The sequence below is a fragment of the Schizophyllum commune genome (genome assembly GCF_000143185.2).
Source record: "Schizophyllum commune H4-8 unplaced genomic scaffold SCHCOscaffold_2, whole genome shotgun sequence".
Lineage (NCBI taxonomy): Eukaryota > Fungi > Basidiomycota > Agaricomycetes > Agaricales > Schizophyllaceae > Schizophyllum > Schizophyllum commune.
Genome location: NW_026089539.1, coordinates 2,181,701 through 2,197,808, shown reverse-complemented (window position 1 = coordinate 2,197,808; position 16,108 = coordinate 2,181,701). Strand labels below are relative to the sequence as shown.

Here is a 16,108-nt window from a genome sequence, read left to right as displayed (position 1 = left end):
AGTTTAGTAGTTCCTGTTTACGACAGCTGCTCCCTCCGCACATCAGTGCTGAGCGACCACTTTCCTGAATCCAGACCCTCGCGCAATTTCTTCTCGTAGCCAAGCACTTGCTGATAATGTTGCGGTACACCGCCTCTCGAGAAAGAGGACATGCGCCAGATCGCCTCTGTCTTGGGAATACTGGACCTGAGGCGTTCGTACATCTTGAGTTTTGTGGCTAAGGGGGTCGTGACTTTGTCCATGTACTCGAGTGCAACATTGAGGAACCCTGAGGGTATTGTCAGTCACCCTATCCAGCGCACGTAAGTTCCTCGTACGTACAAGCATGCTGCTCGTCGTCCTCAGGCAGGATGTCGGCCGCTTCGGTATAGGCGGCGATGGATTTTCTCCAGTACTCCTCCGCCTCCGCCTGGTTCGTTCGGGAACGAAGCGCAAGCTTTGCGTGGTAGAAACCGAGAGCACTATGCATGGTGTAAGCGATGGACGAGGACAAAGAATGAGTAAGACGTACGCTTGAGCATCAGCCTTGGGATATCGGTGAAAGCCCAAGAAGAATCCCGGGCTTATACCGTCCGCAGGGGTGGGGGGCTTGAGCGCGGCAGCCTCTTTCAGTACCTGCGTGGCTTCTTCGTACAGATCTTCGAGAATTTGCGGATCGGACTTTTCGCTATAGGCCTTTGCATCGCGTCAGTAAAGCTGCCGTTGCATCGGCAAGGGGACCGCTTACGCCTATCAGCGCCTCAAGGAGATGCCTACGGACGCCTATAATGAACGTGTCCGAAAAGATGGCACCTCGCTCGCTCTTGGGGACGTTCTTGTAGGTCTCACGCCCCCACGCCAGAAGCTGTACCGCTCGAGTAGTGAATTCAACAGCGACATCATGGCGACGCTGCATGCCGGAGTCGAAGTGAGCGCGCAGAATCCAGGCCCTGGTCCGTGTCAGAACCTTTGTATCTGACAGTGACGTGCATGCAGACCTGATGGTAACGGATAGTGCGGGTCGAACACCTTTCCAGCCTTCGCTAGCCAGCCGACTCGGTACTTCTCGCATGATTTCTTCGGGGCCGGTCTTCGTCCAGGCGTTCACAGTTCGGCACTCCGATTCGACTGCAACACGATCAATCAGCGCGCTAATGGCGGGAAGAACAACGGTACATACCTTGCTTCTTGTAAAGTTCGAAGAAATTGCCTTCGGCGTGGAACACACGCTTATCCAGAATAATGGCGTTGACGAGAACTTCAAGAGCCTGCAGGCATTCAGATGGCATACACTTGGTGCGCGTTGGGCTGGGGACTTACACCGAACCTAGCTTGAATCAGCGTCTGACCCGAGCGAGGATCTTTCCACTGCTTCATGGCCTTCATAAGGTCCACGCCCTCCTTGAAATCCTATTCCGCGCGACGTCAGTCCTGCGCATGAAGCGCGAAGCGCCGCAGTGACCACTCACATTGTAGGCCTCGTTGATGAGCCACGCCTGTCTCAGAGATCAAAAATACGCCCACAAAGTGCGCAATGAAGTCTTACGCTCGAGTTGAAGAATCCTGTATGTTGATACTGTTCGACAAGACGACGGCCTGCAACCCATGGATGGTCGTCTGTGTTGCTCATGTAGAGTACGGGAGCAGGTTGCAAAGGCTTGTTGGCAATGGCCTCGGCAGCCTTGAGACCAGCTGCGTACTGCTCCTTCTGCTTCTGTTCACTCGCGTTGAGATAATCTTTTGGCAGACTGTCCAACGCAGCTCGCCAAGCTTTGGCGCTGTACTTGTAGTCGTGCAAGGCCTGATAGCAAAGGGCAGGAGCGTGTATAAGAAAAGACAGATTAGGACCCACATCGTGTGCTGTAGCGAGACGTGCCCATGCTTTGGCATAACCGGGATCGAGCTTGGTCGCCTGTGCTCCAGTCAGAATCGGAGAACGAGACTGACGGTGAATAACACCTTTTCAGAGTCCGAAGCAGCATCCATAAATCTCACCATTGGTGAGCTAGAGTGACAAAGACGAGCTGCTCGACACTCACTGCCGCGTGTTGAGTCGACAGGCCGCCCGATTTGCCCACAAAACGGCATTTTCTTCGTCAATCTCGATAGCTTCCGTGTATTTCAGTGCTGCAAGCCCATACTGCTTCTTGGCGAAAAGCGCGTTCCCTTCCTCCTTGAGTTTGTCTGCGGACATGGCACGATGGTGAGGGGCAAAACCAGTCAGGATGAGCTCACGGCATAGATAACCTCAAGGCAACGGGGGAAGCCGCCCACGCTGAGGCGGCGCGCCGTCTCGGCCGATGCGGAATACGCCGGCTTGCTTGTCCACACTCGGGCGTCGACGGACGATGCAAAGGATTATAGGATACTATTTGGCATACAGTGTGCGCAACAGTGGTGATGTCGACAAGGACATCATATACAGTACTCAGTTCGACCTCTGCTGACGACACCTGTATCAGTTTGAAGCTGCGTCAGCCGAAGAGCAAAGTCCGCTAACGCCATGGCCTTCGCCAGAGCAGCTCGAAGCCGTTAGAATGTAGTACAGGAGCCTCACTGCGGCGTTTGCGCTGTGTCCGCGTCGGCCTCAACTGCGGCGTTGCGATTGTTGAGCCCGCTCCTGTCGTCCACGAGCGGTATTCAAAGGACAATTGAAGGTATGTCAAAGGTATGGAGACATCCCGCGAGTCATAGAGGGTAGCAAGCGTCTCGCTCGTGGCCTGGCAGAACCGTCGCGGGAGGATGTGAGGGTAGAGTCAGTGGGGAAGGCAAGCCATGGAGCTCCTGATTGTAAAGTCGAGCTGATCGGTTGTCGGCCGCGCGGTCCGACGGAAATCCACATGGGACGCTTTCCCCGCGGAGGCAAGCGACGACCCCGCGATTTAACCATCCGTCCCTGTTCCCCCTCGACTCTTCCTCTCCCCCGCTCGCGTCCGCTGAAGCGAAAACACGACCGCAGTCTGCACTGTTGGCGTTGTTTGCAACTGTCTCTGATCGGCCTCTCGTCCTGAGAACCAGCACTTGCTCCATCAAGCATGTCCCGAGATCTTCCGACCGCCGCTGCCGACATGGGTGTGTCCGCGCACCTGCTGGCCGTACCAGAGACAGAGTTGAAGCGTTGGAGGCGCATATTCGACGCTCACGCAAAGACGGTCGATGGCGTCAAGTGCGTGTCCCCGCAGACTGTTCGAGTGTGTCTTCTGACCAGGTTCAATACAGGTATTTGGACACGGAAAGCTTCGTGAAGGCCATTGCACCTCAGGGAGATCTTGCGGGGACGAAGCTCGGGAGTGCACAGTATGCACTTCTATTTCGCGTAGCGGATTCGAACCGGCGCGGCCTTGTATCATGGGAGGACTTCACGGTGTTCGAGACCTTGCTGAAGCGACCTGATGCGGACTACTGGATTGCCTTCCAATACTTTGACGTGTACGTTCTCGCGCACCTTCCCCCCTTCACATTAGTAATGCCTTAGCAGCGACCAGTCCGGTACCATCTCCTTCGACGAGTTCAAGAACGTCTTCAGCGCGAACATTGGACGTGACGCGATACCCTTCGATTTCAATTCGTACGCGATCCTGCTTGCACGTGGGCGGCCACTCTGACACCTTTCCAGGGACTGGGTCAGGCTTTACCTTGGCAAGCGCAACAACCAGCACGTCCTTGGATGTGAGATTAGCGTGCTTGGGTCTTGCCCGATACTCACCGCCTTTAGACGATGAATTCTCGCAGTTGATGAAGGGTCTCCAGAAAGAGCGTGTGCGGCAAGCGTTCCGCTACCTCGACTCGGACCAGGATGGGTTCATCAGCCCAGAAGAGTTCAAGAAAATCATCCTGGTGAGGCGCGACGCTCATGATTCCTTGGCCATGATCCTAACGATGATTCTAGGAAGTATCAGGTCATAAATTATCGGATTCGGTCATAGAACGTTTGCCTACTCTCTGCACGTTGACTCCCGGTCAGCGAGTATCATACGCTCAGGTCGTCGCATTCCACAACGTCATTCGGGAGATGGACATGGTAGAAAGGTATGCCGTCTCCGTCGTCCTCACATAATCGCGATTGACCTTGTTCAGGATCATTCGGGAATCGACACAGGAGAGTAAGGATGGCCGGATATCCCAGTCCGACTTCCTCGACTACGCGGCAAGACACTCGCGCTATTCACTCTTTACGCCCATGGAAGCATCTATCATCTTCCACTTTGCGAGCCGGGGCAACCAGGACTCGCGGCTCGCGCTTTTGGATTTCGCACAGCTTCTTGATCCAAGGTGGACTCCGCCACATGAGCCGCAGCATGACGAGAAACGGAGCAAAGTCCAGACGATCTTGCACGATACTCTCCACTCCGCCTATAACTTCGTCCTCGGGGGTATTGCGGGAGGCTTCGGTGCAACTATTGTGTATCCTATAGATTTGGGTAAGTTCCCCAGTCCTGCGGTGGGTATACATGCTGACGACGTTGATAGTCAAGGTACGTTGAGAAACATGCACATCTTTGTATGGTTACCGATGACGGTCGGTCTTCGTCTAGACTAGGTAAGGCTGGCGACTCATTCGACTATGGTCCCGATCTGAACATAGTATAGAATGCAGAACCAACGGACGACTGTTGTCGGCCAGATACTCTACAACAACAGTATAGATTGCGTCAAGAAAATTCTGAAGAACGAGGGTTTCCTTGGCTTTTACCGTGGTCTTGCACCTCAGCTTGTTGTACGTGCGGTGGTGACAAGTACTCGAACATACACTTCACGCTCACATCTCACGTCTAGGGAGTTGCGCCGGAGAAAGCGATCAAGCTCACCGTGAACGATCTCGTTCGCGGCAAGGCTATGGATCCTGAGACTGGCCGTATCAAGCTTGGTTGGGAGCTTGTCGCCGGTGGTATGGCCGGTGGATGCCAGGTCGTCTTCACGAACCCCTTGGAAATTGTGTAAGTTACGAGTCTTGTCGCCACTGCACTACGACTGAGATCCTCCTCAAGCAAGATTCGCCTACAGATACAGGGCGAGCATGCCAAGGTCCACGGCGCTACACCGAAGGGTGCTGGGCTGATCATCCGCGAACTTGGTCTGCTCGGCTTGTACAAAGGCGCGAGCGCATGCCTACTGCGCGACATTCCGTTCTCGGCTATCTACTTCCCTGCGTACGCCCATTTGAAGAAGGACGTCTTCCACGAGGGCTACAACGGCAAGCAGCTATCCTTCCTGGAAACCTTGTCAGCGGCGGCTATCGCGTCAGTGATTCCCGCCATCCGTGACGTTCGCACTTCATTGACGTGAAATCTAGCGGTATGCCTGCGGCCTACTTCACGACACCGGCCGGTAAGTACATAGCGCGTTCTATGCACGACTCGCGGGCTGATCGTCATGAATAGACGTCGTTAAGACCCGTCTGCAGGCTGAGGCTAAGAAGGGTGACACTCATTACAAGGGCATGAAGGACGCCTTCTCCAAGATCTGTAAGTTCTCGCAAATCTGTCCTAGTCTCCGCACTGACAATGAATATAGATAAGGAGGAGGGATTCCGAGCCTTCTTCAAGGGTGGTCCCGCTCGTGTCCTCCGCAGTAGCCCTCAATTCGGCTTCACGTTGCTGGGTGCGTCACACCTACGTCAGTACCTATAACACTTGCTGACTGCAACCCCTCCAGCCTACGAGACCCTTGGCAAACACTTCCCGGTACGCTTCGCTGAACTTATGCTATCGTCTTCATACTCACGCTATGAACAGTACCCTTGGGCAAACAAGCCGGCGACGGTGGAGACGGCGCTCACGTCGCATGGCCTCGACGACATGTCCCAGATTCGCGCCAGGTGTGCTTGGTGCTTGTATGGTAGACAGCTATTGACCCTTCGTGCAGGTCCGCTCTTAGGATTCTCTTGGATGTACATGGAGATTTCGGGCGCAAAGCGTCGGGCTCTGGTTCGGCATAGGTGCTACATACCACCCTTGATGCGGCGCCGCGGGAGAGGATCGTACTTGTATACGCAACATGTATGGCTCTGTTCTCATAGGCAGAGTATTCCCGTTGCGCGTGTTGTTTTATATACCAATGCTCATAGGCGTTTCGCGGACTACGACGGCCCATTCGTTACAAAAATACAGATGTTCGGCAAGCATGTTTTTGACGTCGTCTGTTCGACCCGCCGCTCATGGCCAGAAGATCGCCGAGAGCCAGCGGGCCCACCAACTCAGGTCTGAAGCAACGTGAAATATTTGACGGCTTGGTTCGAGCCAATGCACATTCATGCATGGCACGACAGGTGTAAGCGAGTACATACGTCCTTTTCAGTTCACATTGATTAGCTTACTAAGACTTCTTCGTGGTAGGGTATAATCTCAACGCCTCTCTTCAGTTTGCGGTCGATGCTCTCCTTCCAGTCGCCCTTGTTCTCGCGGGCCTCGCCTCCAAAATCGCATCAATCACGTACCCTCGACCTCAGAACCAACTCACCCAAATGTTGCTGGCCGTGGTCGCCCGTCGCGGAGCCGACGACTGGGTCTTTCTTGCCAATGACACAGTCAACGGCTCCCTGCATGTAGCCCTGTGCACGTGAAGCGTTGTACTCTCCCTGGCCCTCGTAGCGCTAGGCCTGGTCGCTGCTGTGTGTGCCACCGAGCCCGGACGCGTCACTTGCCGACCTTTAGCGAGGGTCTATCAGTCTCTCTGAGATAAATGGTATGCCACTGGGAGTACTCACAGATCCCTTGATGCCGCCCTTCTGCTCGTGGTACTGACCGGAAGCCTTCGAGATGATAGTGGTATTGGGTGGCTGGTGCTACGGTAGTTGGATGAGTCGTTGAGGGGCATATATCTGACAAGACGGATTTTGGATGTCCTTCTTCGACCTCCTATAGATGGGCCATGCTCATTGACAACGTTCGCAACATGACGGACCTATGAGCAGGCTGCTCCAGCACTGCGCTAAGCTCATCGTCAAATCCAGTCGTTGATTGCCATGCACCAAGACGGTAGGGAGTGGAAACATGGAATCAATGGGCTGCACGCCCATCTAGCCGGATTCCACACCGCTCGAACCACTAGCACTGTTGGCGACGCCTGAAAGAAGTAGAAAGGGGTCTAGCTGAAGTGGAACGTCATGATCTAGCTGCATTGGGTGAATGCGAAATGCACGCGCAAATCTGAAAGCGAAAACAATGAACCCTTGGCGCAGTGGTAGCGCGTATGATTCCAGTTCACTGGAACTTCCATAAGGTCGTCCGTTCGATCCGGGCAGGGTTCATGTTTTGTCGCATCCTCGTAAGTGCGAGGCCAACAATGTTTTTCTTCAGGACCATGGTGACTGCACGGGTAAATGACAACTCTAGACAACTCCCTAAGATGTTACACAAGTTTGGTATATGCTAGTACATGGGGGTATATCCCTTCACATCGAGAAACCTTCAGATACGTATCGCCACCAAGTTCGCCCCAGATTAAGCCCAGCCGACGAGGTCTGGTTCTGTACTACAACATCTCCTGCGGGTCATGTCCTTCAAGGGTGTAGAACGCGGAAGTTGTCGCGCCGGCGTCGGTCCCAAGCGCTTAGAGTGCCGCGCGAACTCTTCCGCCTCTTCCTTGGCCATCGGTACTATCGTCGTTGGCCGCTGTTGCCCCGCGACAGAGGCATGCAGAGCGACAGGGAGGGACGACCTTCTGTCCTGATGAGTTCGAGGTCCGCCACTCGGGGTAGCGTGACGTCGGGGTTCCTCAGCCTCGCCAGGAACGTCTTCATCGTCGTTGAGCGTATCATCGTCATCATCGAACGTCCCTGGCATGCGTCTCGAAGGCGACTCGTTGGCCAGAGCGAACGCTGACCTGAGCGCTCCGTCGGCTCTGCCGCCTAGCAAGATGCGTCTCATTGTTCGCCTCTCGTCCTCGTTCATGTTGCCCTCGGCGATGATTTCTAGGACGCGGTCAACGAACTCTGCGCGCGTGTCATCGGAGAGTTCGTCTAGGGAGCCCCCGCGCTGTAGTATTGCGCATGCATCGGGATGCAACGCTCGCAAAGGGCGTAATTTAGCTCGAAATAGGTCGTTGGCTACAGGTTATGCATGAGTACCTCAAAGTGAAGACGTATCATGTGCACGTACCCAGGAGGTTGTTTTCGATGGTAAGGCGCTGAGATTCTTCCATGAAGCTTTCACTTTCGGGATGCATCGTATGCCAGGCGCGCCCAGCGATCACGGCGGCCCCAAGGACGATGACGAAGACATTATGTAGAAGACTGACGCATTGGAAGATGAGGATGTTGGGGAAGAGCCGGCGTAGGTAAACGAGGACGCGAAAGGGCCGAGGTAGCTCAGACTCGGCATACGTGTTGGAGATGCCCGCAGGCGCCGGCGTGCACAGCAGCAAGACACCTTCAATAGCGATTGTGCCGAAGAATATCAGCCATTGGGTCTGTAAGTAACATGAGTAACGGATATCAACGTGAGGAGATCGACTCACAAAGAGGAATTGTGGAGAGAAGCCAACAAGCGAGGTTACGAGGAGGGCCACAAAAGTGATGATGTACAGTGGGCCTGACGTGAACAGGGTGAGCTCGTAAATGTAGTCCGTAACAGTGTTGCAGTGATGGCAATGGTTCATGAAAGGTCCGAAGCTGATGTACGTTCAGTGGGATGCCCATAATAGCAAGCAGAACGACGCACCGATCGTAAACGAACCGCATTTGTGGCTGAGATATAGCCTCATACGTATTTCGTATCGCCATAAAGACCGCGTGCGAGTCGTACCCAGCCTTGTCAGGGTGGTGCTGCCTAGCGTAGCCTTTGAAGGCCTTTCTGATCTCGTCGAGCGGCGCAGAAGGCGCGACGCCGAGGTCTTCGTAGATCGTACGCTGCGCCATAGCGCTGTACAGATAGTACAGACCAAGGCCAACGACATAGATTATTAGGGTGAGCTTGTATACATTCGCGAGAAGGCGCCTGTACGCCGGAGTGTCTTTGTGGGGAGGGCGCTTCCCAATCGCAGGGTAAACATGGAAGAGGATGAGGTCAGAGACGGGTATGAGAAGCGTGTCCATGAATAGGAGCAGCGCCAGATGTCGCGCGTAGTATCTTGTGAGTTTGTCGTCAGACACCAGGGAGACATAGCCTATAGGAAGTGTGAGCACATTGCAAACGCTTGGTGTATTTGTGACGCACCGAGAAAGAGCAACACTCCCGATGCAATCCAATGCCTGAGCTCGGCCATGTCGTCTCAATCCAGTCCCAGTGCTTCAGCGAGTCGACTACCGTCTTTCGAGAGAACAAAGGCACTTGTCAAGTTTAGTGGCGGGGTTCAGGAAGGAGGCGCTTGTTCCGCATTTAGGACACAAGCCGTACCATCACGTGCCAAGACGCGATCGAAATGCGGAGGTCCGGTCCGAACGCGCGCTTCGCGTCCTGCATCTGCCTACCATGTCACCACAGTCTAACGTTGAAACGCTCGCCCGCATCATAACAGCTCTGGGGGATGACACGAGCAGACCAGAAGATATAGAGTGGGCTAATGAGATGCCTTCTGGGCGTGACATGCTAGCTTGGATTGCCAGTCAACTGAGCGCGCCCGAAGACGCGGTCCATGATGATGATATATTGGCCTCCCTGACTGCGATCGCACTCGACGATGCTGAGCTCAAGTTGTCAGGATAAAAATGCTATGTACATGCATAACGGCTCTAACACTTCTTCAGGGCAAACGATCTCTCGGACGGCGACGAATCACTTAGCCAAGAACACCTCGACCGATATATATCACTAATAAGACTCGAGTAAGTCTACAATAAAATTACCACCGCTTACAGACTCTGACAAACTCAGGGCACAAAGTCGCTATAAGAACACCGAGGCGGAGCTCCTGGAGGCGGAAATGGACGTCCTGAAATGCCGAATACAGCAAACGAGGTAGGCGGGACATGAGACCGCATAAACAACAGCTTATGTCCTGGAAGGGTAGCCAACAAAAAGGCTACTGCTCTCATTGGACAGCGCAAGGAGAATATCATTACAACAGACAAGAGTCTTGCTACCATTCACGAACGTTTGACCGATATCTCCAGTCAAGTAAGTGCCATCTCAGTGCTCGACTGAGTTCGTCTAATAATCGCCCTCGTAGACCGACGGCAGACTGCTCGCGGCCAAGGAGTCCGCCGCAATCCTCATCGATGCTCTTGCGGACAGCTGCCGCGTGGACTACACATCCGACTTGGCGAGGCTTACTCGCCGGCGTACAGCCATCGTCAAGCGGTTTCAGCAGATCGTGACCACTGGGAACAGGCAGTCCGTACATACAGCGGACGACCTACATGAAGAGGCTGCCAGGTTGGACGACGTGCTACAGACCCTCAGCAAGCAGATCACGCACACGTATGAGATCAAGGTCGACAAAGTACATGTACGGCGTGAGCTCTCTCAGGCTTGGAATCTGGATCAGCTTGAGACGTTGCGAGCTCACGAGGGAGCACTTGACTCGGTACGCGGCAATCTCTTACGCTTCGAATGGGGTCATCTTACATCTGTCAGGCAGTGAACGCTCTCGAAGCTGAGGTTCTCAATCCGCTATCTGACATTCAGGATGAGCTAGTCGCCAAAAGCACCCTCATAGCGGATGCAGAGGCCGTCATTGGCGCTCTTGCCGAAGAGCTGGAAGAGGCCGTGGAGGACTGCGAGGAGGCAAAACAGGCGGTCGCATGTATGACTCGCGCCTCGGACCTACGACATGCAAACGATCTTGAGTCGCGACTGAAAGCGACTCTCAAGAGCTCTGAAGGTGCGTTGAAGAGTCTACGCTCCTGGATCTCAATCATCATGCAGATTGCAGGCAATCGCCCCGCTGGAAGTCCACCCATGATCTTGCTCAATCAGCAAGATATTTTCGAAGAAATCCAACGTCGGTTTAAGGCCTCCACCGACTCGGCACAGCAAGAACTAGCAAAGGCGAATACCCTTGCAGCAGAGCTTCGGAGCTTGTGGGTCGTTCGTCAATGTCAGCCGAAGTTGTACTTACCAAAACTTCAGCCGCTCGTCGCACAATACATTGCTGAAAGCTGTGTACGCCAACTCACCGGTCAACACTTCTCCGCCTTTCCCTGCTTCCGCGGCAAGTTCTGCGGCCGAGCAGTCTGGTCGCGGCAAGAAAGAGAGATTAGCAGAAGGGGCCAAACATCTATCCACGGTACGTGGTGTTCCAGCAACCCGCACCTCCAGCTCACGCTGCGAAGGAACTGGCCGGAATCGATTCGGACAGAACTCAACGACATTTGGATGCTTTCATCAAGAAAACCATGCAATGACATTGGTTCTGTGAAGAGATCTAAACACGTGTAACATTCTCAACATGGTCTGCCCGTGTATACAATAGGGCAACAGGTACAAGACTCCTAATCGTCATCGTGCATCATCTGCGCGCGCCTCGCGAGCTAGGATGGTGGTCAGATGTGGTACAAGACAGAAAACAGCAAGATAACTCACCGCTGCGGCCAGGTCCATCTGCCCACCAGGAGCTGCAGGCTTCGCAACAGGCGCTGGCTTCGCGGCGCCTCCGCCTGGCTTCGGACGCGGCGCTGAGGGCACTGGAGGCTTACCCCCGCCAGGCTTCGCGCCAACGGGAGGAGGCGCAGGCTTCGGCTTAGCAGCCACAGGAGGCGGCGCTTTGTTGAGGGAGCTAGACGGACGCGACGACGCGGGAGACGTCTCGCTCGACGTCGCCGGTGTCTTCTTCCATGGCGCAGCGCTGCCATTCGCGGGTGCCATCCCAGGGAACACCGACACCGGCTTCGCCTGCGCATTGGCGCTAACCGCCTTGATCGCTGCCGCCGCTGGCGTGATCTTCGACGCTGTAGGCGATGGAGCAGCGGTCGACGTTGGTCGTGGCCTTGACGGAGGTGGCGGGGGCGCAGCAGGGGCGGACGGTTGCACGAGCTCCAAGTAGTTGTGCGGCGCCCAGCCTTCGGCACCATCCTTTTTGACAAGCCACCAACCGTTGTCGTCCTTCTCCACAAGCTCAACCACATCATCTTTCTTCAGGGACATCTCGCCCTCCTGCCCGTCGAAGTTGTATTTGGCGCGGTACGTCGGCACCTCGGGCTCTGCAGGAGGCGGCGGAGGCGGAGGCGGCGCAGCTTGCCGCGGGGGAGCAGGGGGAAGGCGTGATCCACCTCCCGAAGGGGGTGCAACTTTGGGTGTAACGGCAGGTGCTTGCTTCGCGACCGGCGCCGGCGGAGCTGGGGGAGGGGCCACCGCAGATTTGCCGGGCAACGGCTGAGCTTGGGGCTTGGGACGAGAGGATGATGTAGGTTTCTGGTTCAGTTCGTCAACACGAGTCAAGAGTAGATTCATGAAAACGTACCGACGGCCCACCCGCTTTGAGCAACTTGCCTTGTGTAATCGGTCGCACGACACCGGCCTTCCGCTTGGCGGCAGGGAATGACTGGCTGTTAGGCGGCTCGCCGGATTTGACATGGATGGCATGGCTCTTGTAAACGTCGTCTCGTGGGATAGTCTCGTCCTTGACTGCCTTGATCTCGGCCATCTTTTCCTTCTTCTTCGCATAGGAAATGCTACGGAAATTGAGCACTACAGCTGACCTGTAACGTATGGTGCGCACCTTGGACCGATGTTGATAGAGACGCTGCCAGATGTGAGTTGCGTTAGATGGGTGATGAACTCCGTCTTGAACCAGCAGCTGATCACTGGGTCGCCCTCTTCGCAAGCATTCACGTTCAGAGCCTGTGAACCATTGTTGAGCAGGCGTTCCAGATAGGGAACGCACTACTCACCATCCAATCGTCACGTAGATTGGTCATAGAAACGGACTTGATGGTCACGAGAGGCACCTTGCGATCCAGTGTCATGCCCTCCTTGGCGCTGTTGACCACGATGTATACCGCCTTCGCAGTCTAAACCGAGTGAGCCATGGAATGTTAGGCGTCACATAGGCGACCCACCAAGAGCAGGAAACGAGGACTAGGTTTGCTGGACCTTCCGAGCTTCGAAACGAGAACCTCGACCCGCATACTGAAGACAACGTTCTCCGCTGAAAAAGCTGCATAAGCAAGCAGATCACGCGACGAGAAAGAAAAGGCTGACATCCTATTCCAGCCGCATTTGCGAGGTCTTCCCCCAAGGGGCTCTTGCCGTTGACGTCCAGATAGTCCCCCATGAACCGACGATAACTGAGAAGGCTCATACGCCGACGCTCCTTCCGCCCACCCAGAAGCTGGTGACCCTGATCGCGAATCTGAGCGTAGGCCAGCGCCTCTTTGTTATTCTTCCAGAATCGTTGAATGCGACGAGCGCATTCATGCTTGTACCGCATGTAGTTCCGGAATGCCCGCTGGATCCGACCCGCCATGTTGTGCCAGTAGCGATCGCGCATCGTCTCGAGCGCAAAGAGCTGAAGGGGCATCAGCATAGCCGCCCATTGGATGCCCTAGTAAATGTACCGTTTCGGGATTCTTGATGAAGGCCTTCGTTACACCCATCTGCCACTCGTCCCTTGCAATGCCCGTGTCCTTGAGAATCTGCTCGCAGCCAGACTTCGAGTCTCCCGTCCAAGTGTACTCGCCAGCGTACGACGTGTTGGGGGACAGCAAGTAGAAACGCTCTACCATCTTCTCGAAGGTATTACGATATGCGAAGCCTGCACGACGAACGCGGATATTCTCCTGCAGACCCAGATACTTGATCTGATGTAGAATGGCTTTCTCGTCGTACTCCGTAGCACTTCTATTCTGGTTGGGCTTGATAGTGCGGATATACGAGGGCTGAGCCTTCATGAGATTGTCTACAAGCGCGTTGGCGGAAGCCTTGATCCTGTCGCCAGCCGTGGGCGGACGCTTCTTGCTATTAGGATCCGGCCGGTCAGGGAAGAGACCTTGCAAGAACTGGTCACTGCTGCTCGTGACGAGCTCAAGCAGATCCTTGATGAGCGAGTCCTTGTTCTTGTCGGTCATGCCTTGGATGTTGTACATCACGTCTCCGGCGTAGTGACGAACGAGGAACTGTGCTCCACGCGCTTCGAAGTGAGGGTTGTTGGATAAAGCTGACGTGCGCTGCATGAAACTATTGTCTGCGGCGGCGGGGTCAGCATGCGCAGTGGCGCAAGCGTCATTGAGAGCAGCGAAGATGCCTGGCGGGCGCCTCTCCTCGATGAGATCGCAGACAATCTTATTGTTGAAGTACTTGATAGGCGTCCACTTGATCTGCTCGCGGACGTACTCCTCCTGCTCCGTCTTGAGAGTGAGCTCGATGAAGATCTGCTGTAGTTTCTCGTTGACGTAGTTGATGCACAGTTGCTCGAAAGAATTATCTTCGAAGATTTCGAACCCAAAGATGTCCTGCACGATTGGTTGGTGACGGGGTGAGGGGTCTGAAATGCTTGACAAACATACCAGAATACCGATGACCTGCGCACTCGCATAGCGAGGCTTCATAGACATGTTGATGCGCGAGACGATCCATTCGAAGAGGTTGTTGTATATAGCTTTCGCCAAGGCATCGCGTCCAGCGGTTGCCTGAGCAGGGTTCAACGGGACGTCGTATACGGATCCTCTCCGACCCCCTCGCTGTGTCTCCATGACTCTTTGTGTCAGGGCTTTCTGCGTGAGTGCCGGGTCGACCTCTAGTAGATAAGCCACGAAATCCGACACGCTGGTATCAGCGATCGCTGAGTTCCCGCTGTCGTCCTCGACGAACTGCACGTTGCCGATCCACAGGATCGCCGCGAGCATCTTAAAGATCTCGCCTTGCTCTTCATCCGTAAGACCGATGACTTGCATGGCGTTCTACGGGAAGCATGAATAACTGAGTGAATGTATAAAGTGCGATCGTACCAATGTGCCATTGAAATCGTCTCGATCGTCGATACTGTCAACGTCGAGACAATTGCTCAGGCTGGTATACGCATATGCATCCGGCCCTTGCAGACCATACGCCTCTGCGAAGGGCTCAGACCCTGTGTAGTACCGCTTCGTGCAACGTACCTCGTTGAGCGTCGGAGGCAGCTTTGGTAAATTGATAGAAGATGTGGAAATTGCGCTCGTTGTCCACTTGTCCGACCACTCGACCTTTCTCCAGCAAGTAGTTCGTGATCTGCGCGCCAATTGGCTCGCCGCGGTCGTTGAACATGATCTCCAAGTACTTTCCCTATAGCACGCGTCAGTAAGCACTTCGCGTTGTAGTTGTAGTGCGCACATGGCGACTTGAATTGTTATTCCTGAGTGTCTTCGCACACCCGAAACTCTCCAGGAGCGGGTTCGTCGCGAGCACCATATCCTTGATCTCTTGAATACTGCTGTCCTGGCCGCCTGAGACTGCCGCGATGTATTGCATGATGCGCTTCGCAGCCTCCGTCTTTCCTGCTCCGGACTCGCCAGAGATGATGACGCATTGGTTCTCGTGGTAGGCATTCATGTTGTAGTACGCGCTCTCTGCGATTCCAAAGACGTGCGGGGGAACCTCGAGCCTGTTCTTGCCACGGTATTTGTCCAGCACCTCATCCGTGTAGATGCCCAGATCTTCGTACGTGTGATGTCAGGGACGAACTCTGGTCGCTTGGGGAGCACGCACCTCGGAAGGGGTTCACGGAGATGAGCACGGCACCGATGTAGGTGTAGATCTCGCCATTGGTCCATCTCTTCTTCAGGTTGTCGTTGATAGCCTCGTTGCTGATCGTCGTGAGCAGGGTCATGTCCGACACGCCGACCTGCTTCTTCTTGAAGCCTTCCTTCCAATCCGCCTGGCAGACCGTCAGACGCGACGAGAACTATGCGCATTGCATACGCACCTTTGCAACCTTTCCAGCACCCTGCGCCTTCTTGGGCGCAGCGGACACCTTCTTGCCCGCCTTTTTGGAGGGCGCCTGTGCGTAAATCGTCATGAAGCAGACCATCCACTGCGTAGTAGTTAAGGCTCACCATTATGGTATCGTGTACGAGTATCTATAGAAGGGATGCGGTATGAGGGTCCAAGAAGGTGTGAAGATCTGGGTCAAGCTGCCGCGGCGGTGTTGTGCACCCTCAACCTGCGCGTTGTACGTCGTTGTCGGAGGAACCATCGGATGCGGTAAGAGAGGCGAATCCTTATCCGGCTTTCCCGGTCCGGCGGGGGTCCGCTGGGACCGACAACCGCGTAGAAGT

The 16,108-nt window shown here is 54.8% G+C and overlaps 6 protein-coding genes and 1 non-coding gene across 7 annotated transcripts; 3 read left to right on the top strand and 4 right to left on the bottom strand.

Annotated features, from left to right (window-relative positions):
• Positions 1 to 17: 17 nt before the first annotated feature.
• On the bottom strand, positions 18 to 2,173 carry SCHCODRAFT_02488491 (uncharacterized protein; the record flags this gene model as incomplete). Its single annotated transcript, XM_003038600.1, has 12 exons — positions 18 to 268; positions 322 to 461; positions 512 to 675; positions 728 to 929; positions 978 to 1,107; positions 1,160 to 1,247; positions 1,300 to 1,389; positions 1,449 to 1,475; positions 1,526 to 1,780; positions 1,832 to 1,891; positions 1,927 to 1,969; positions 2,019 to 2,173. 12 exons carry the CDS (start codon positions 2,171 to 2,173, stop codon positions 18 to 20), a joined length of 1,605 nt encoding a protein of 534 aa, XP_003038646.1.
• Positions 2,174 to 2,686: 513 nt separating this feature from the next.
• Positions 2,687 to 6,102, top strand: SCHCODRAFT_02611460 (mitochondrial carrier). Its single transcript, XM_050344476.1, has 15 exons — positions 2,687 to 3,145; positions 3,199 to 3,408; positions 3,458 to 3,547; positions 3,596 to 3,648; positions 3,695 to 3,816; positions 3,869 to 4,008; positions 4,057 to 4,404; positions 4,570 to 4,696; positions 4,756 to 4,916; positions 4,968 to 5,219; positions 5,273 to 5,307; positions 5,361 to 5,444; positions 5,494 to 5,595; positions 5,635 to 5,797; positions 5,845 to 6,102. Exons 1-15 carry the CDS (start codon positions 3,015 to 3,017, stop codon positions 5,915 to 5,917), a joined length of 2,091 nt encoding a protein of 696 aa, XP_050202280.1. The 5' UTR covers positions 2,687 to 3,014; the 3' UTR covers positions 5,918 to 6,102.
• Positions 6,103 to 6,260: 158 nt separating this feature from the next.
• SCHCODRAFT_02611457 (uncharacterized protein) lies at positions 6,261 to 6,971 on the bottom strand. The gene is made up of 4 exons (XM_003038601.2): positions 6,883 to 6,971; positions 6,686 to 6,763; positions 6,439 to 6,626; positions 6,261 to 6,390 (listed from the first exon to the last, which is right to left on the bottom strand). The coding sequence occupies exons 3-4, from the start codon at positions 6,521 to 6,523 to the stop codon at positions 6,287 to 6,289; spliced, it is 189 nt and encodes a 62-aa protein (XP_003038647.2). The 5' UTR covers positions 6,524 to 6,626; positions 6,686 to 6,763; positions 6,883 to 6,971; the 3' UTR covers positions 6,261 to 6,286.
• Positions 6,972 to 7,144: 173 nt separating this feature from the next.
• SCHCODRAFT_t38 lies at positions 7,145 to 7,228 on the top strand. Its single transcript has one exon. It is a non-coding gene; the product is annotated as a tRNA-Trp (tRNA).
• Positions 7,229 to 7,254: 26 nt separating this feature from the next.
• Positions 7,255 to 9,267, bottom strand: SCHCODRAFT_02675577 (uncharacterized protein). The gene is made up of 5 exons (XM_003038602.2): positions 9,135 to 9,267; positions 8,640 to 9,084; positions 8,437 to 8,590; positions 8,079 to 8,388; positions 7,255 to 8,026 (listed from the first exon to the last, which is right to left on the bottom strand). Exons 1-5 carry the CDS (start codon positions 9,181 to 9,183, stop codon positions 7,422 to 7,424), a joined length of 1,563 nt encoding a protein of 520 aa, XP_003038648.1. The 5' UTR covers positions 9,184 to 9,267; the 3' UTR covers positions 7,255 to 7,421.
• A 113-nt stretch (positions 9,268 to 9,380) lies between these two features.
• On the top strand, positions 9,381 to 11,523 carry SCHCODRAFT_02684450 (uncharacterized protein). Its single transcript, XM_003037261.3, has 8 exons — positions 9,381 to 9,613; positions 9,665 to 9,742; positions 9,792 to 9,875; positions 9,923 to 10,034; positions 10,087 to 10,443; positions 10,494 to 10,939; positions 10,989 to 11,145; positions 11,192 to 11,523. The coding sequence occupies exons 1-8, from the start codon at positions 9,390 to 9,392 to the stop codon at positions 11,261 to 11,263; spliced, it is 1,530 nt and encodes a 509-aa protein (XP_003037307.1). The 5' UTR covers positions 9,381 to 9,389; the 3' UTR covers positions 11,264 to 11,523.
• On the bottom strand, positions 11,230 to 16,013 carry SCHCODRAFT_02611447 (uncharacterized protein). Its single transcript, XM_050344475.1, has 15 exons — positions 15,887 to 16,013; positions 15,757 to 15,831; positions 15,540 to 15,708; positions 15,165 to 15,487; positions 14,954 to 15,116; positions 14,804 to 14,907; positions 14,363 to 14,755; positions 13,415 to 14,308; positions 13,059 to 13,365; positions 12,917 to 13,005; positions 12,749 to 12,868; positions 12,577 to 12,698; positions 12,319 to 12,529; positions 11,442 to 12,269; positions 11,230 to 11,389 (listed from the first exon to the last, which is right to left on the bottom strand). Exons 1-15 carry the CDS (start codon positions 15,887 to 15,889, stop codon positions 11,351 to 11,353), a joined length of 3,840 nt encoding a protein of 1,279 aa, XP_050202279.1. The 5' UTR covers positions 15,890 to 16,013; the 3' UTR covers positions 11,230 to 11,350.
• Positions 16,014 to 16,108: the final 95 nt, after the last annotated feature.

Coding starts and splice junctions, on each gene's coding strand:
- SCHCODRAFT_02611460 (XM_050344476.1), top strand. CDS start 3,015: ATGTCCCGAGATCTTCCGACCGCCGCTGCCGACATGGGTGTGTCCGCG. Junction 5,596..5,634: donor GCTGGGTGCGTCACACCTAC/GTCAGTACCTAT, acceptor CAACCCCTCCAG/CCTACGAGACCCTTGGCAAA. Junction 5,798..5,844: donor ATGTCCCAGATTCGCGCCAG/GTGTGCTTGGTG, acceptor CCCTTCGTGCAG/GTCCGCTCTTAGGATTCTCT.
- SCHCODRAFT_02611457 (XM_003038601.2), bottom strand. CDS start 6,523: ATGCAGGGAGCCGTTGACTGTGTCATTGGCAAGAAAGACCCAGTCGTC. Junction 6,391..6,438: donor CCACGGCCAGCAACATTTGG/GTGAGTTGGTTC, acceptor GCGATTTTGGAG/GCGAGGCCCGCGAGAACAAG.
- SCHCODRAFT_02675577 (XM_003038602.2), bottom strand. CDS start 9,183: ATGGCCGAGCTCAGGCATTGGATTGCATCGGGAGTGTTGCTCTTTCTC. Junction 9,085..9,134: donor GGGAGTGTTGCTCTTTCTCG/GTGCGTCACAAA, acceptor CACTTCCTATAG/GCTATGTCTCCCTGGTGTCT. Junction 8,389..8,436: donor TCTCTCCACAATTCCTCTTT/GTGAGTCGATCT, acceptor TGTTACTTACAG/ACCCAATGGCTGATATTCTT.
- SCHCODRAFT_02684450 (XM_003037261.3), top strand. CDS start 9,390: ATGTCACCACAGTCTAACGTTGAAACGCTCGCCCGCATCATAACAGCT. Junction 9,743..9,791: donor ATATCACTAATAAGACTCGA/GTAAGTCTACAA, acceptor TGACAAACTCAG/GGCACAAAGTCGCTATAAGA. Junction 11,146..11,191: donor GGGCCAAACATCTATCCACG/GTACGTGGTGTT, acceptor CACGCTGCGAAG/GAACTGGCCGGAATCGATTC.
- SCHCODRAFT_02611447 (XM_050344475.1), bottom strand. Junction 12,530..12,576: donor TCTATCAACATCGGTCCAAG/GTGCGCACCATA, acceptor CAATTTCCGTAG/CATTTCCTATGCGAAGAAGA. Junction 11,390..11,441: donor AGATGGACCTGGCCGCAGCG/GTGAGTTATCTT, acceptor CCACCATCCTAG/CTCGCGAGGCGCGCGCAGAT.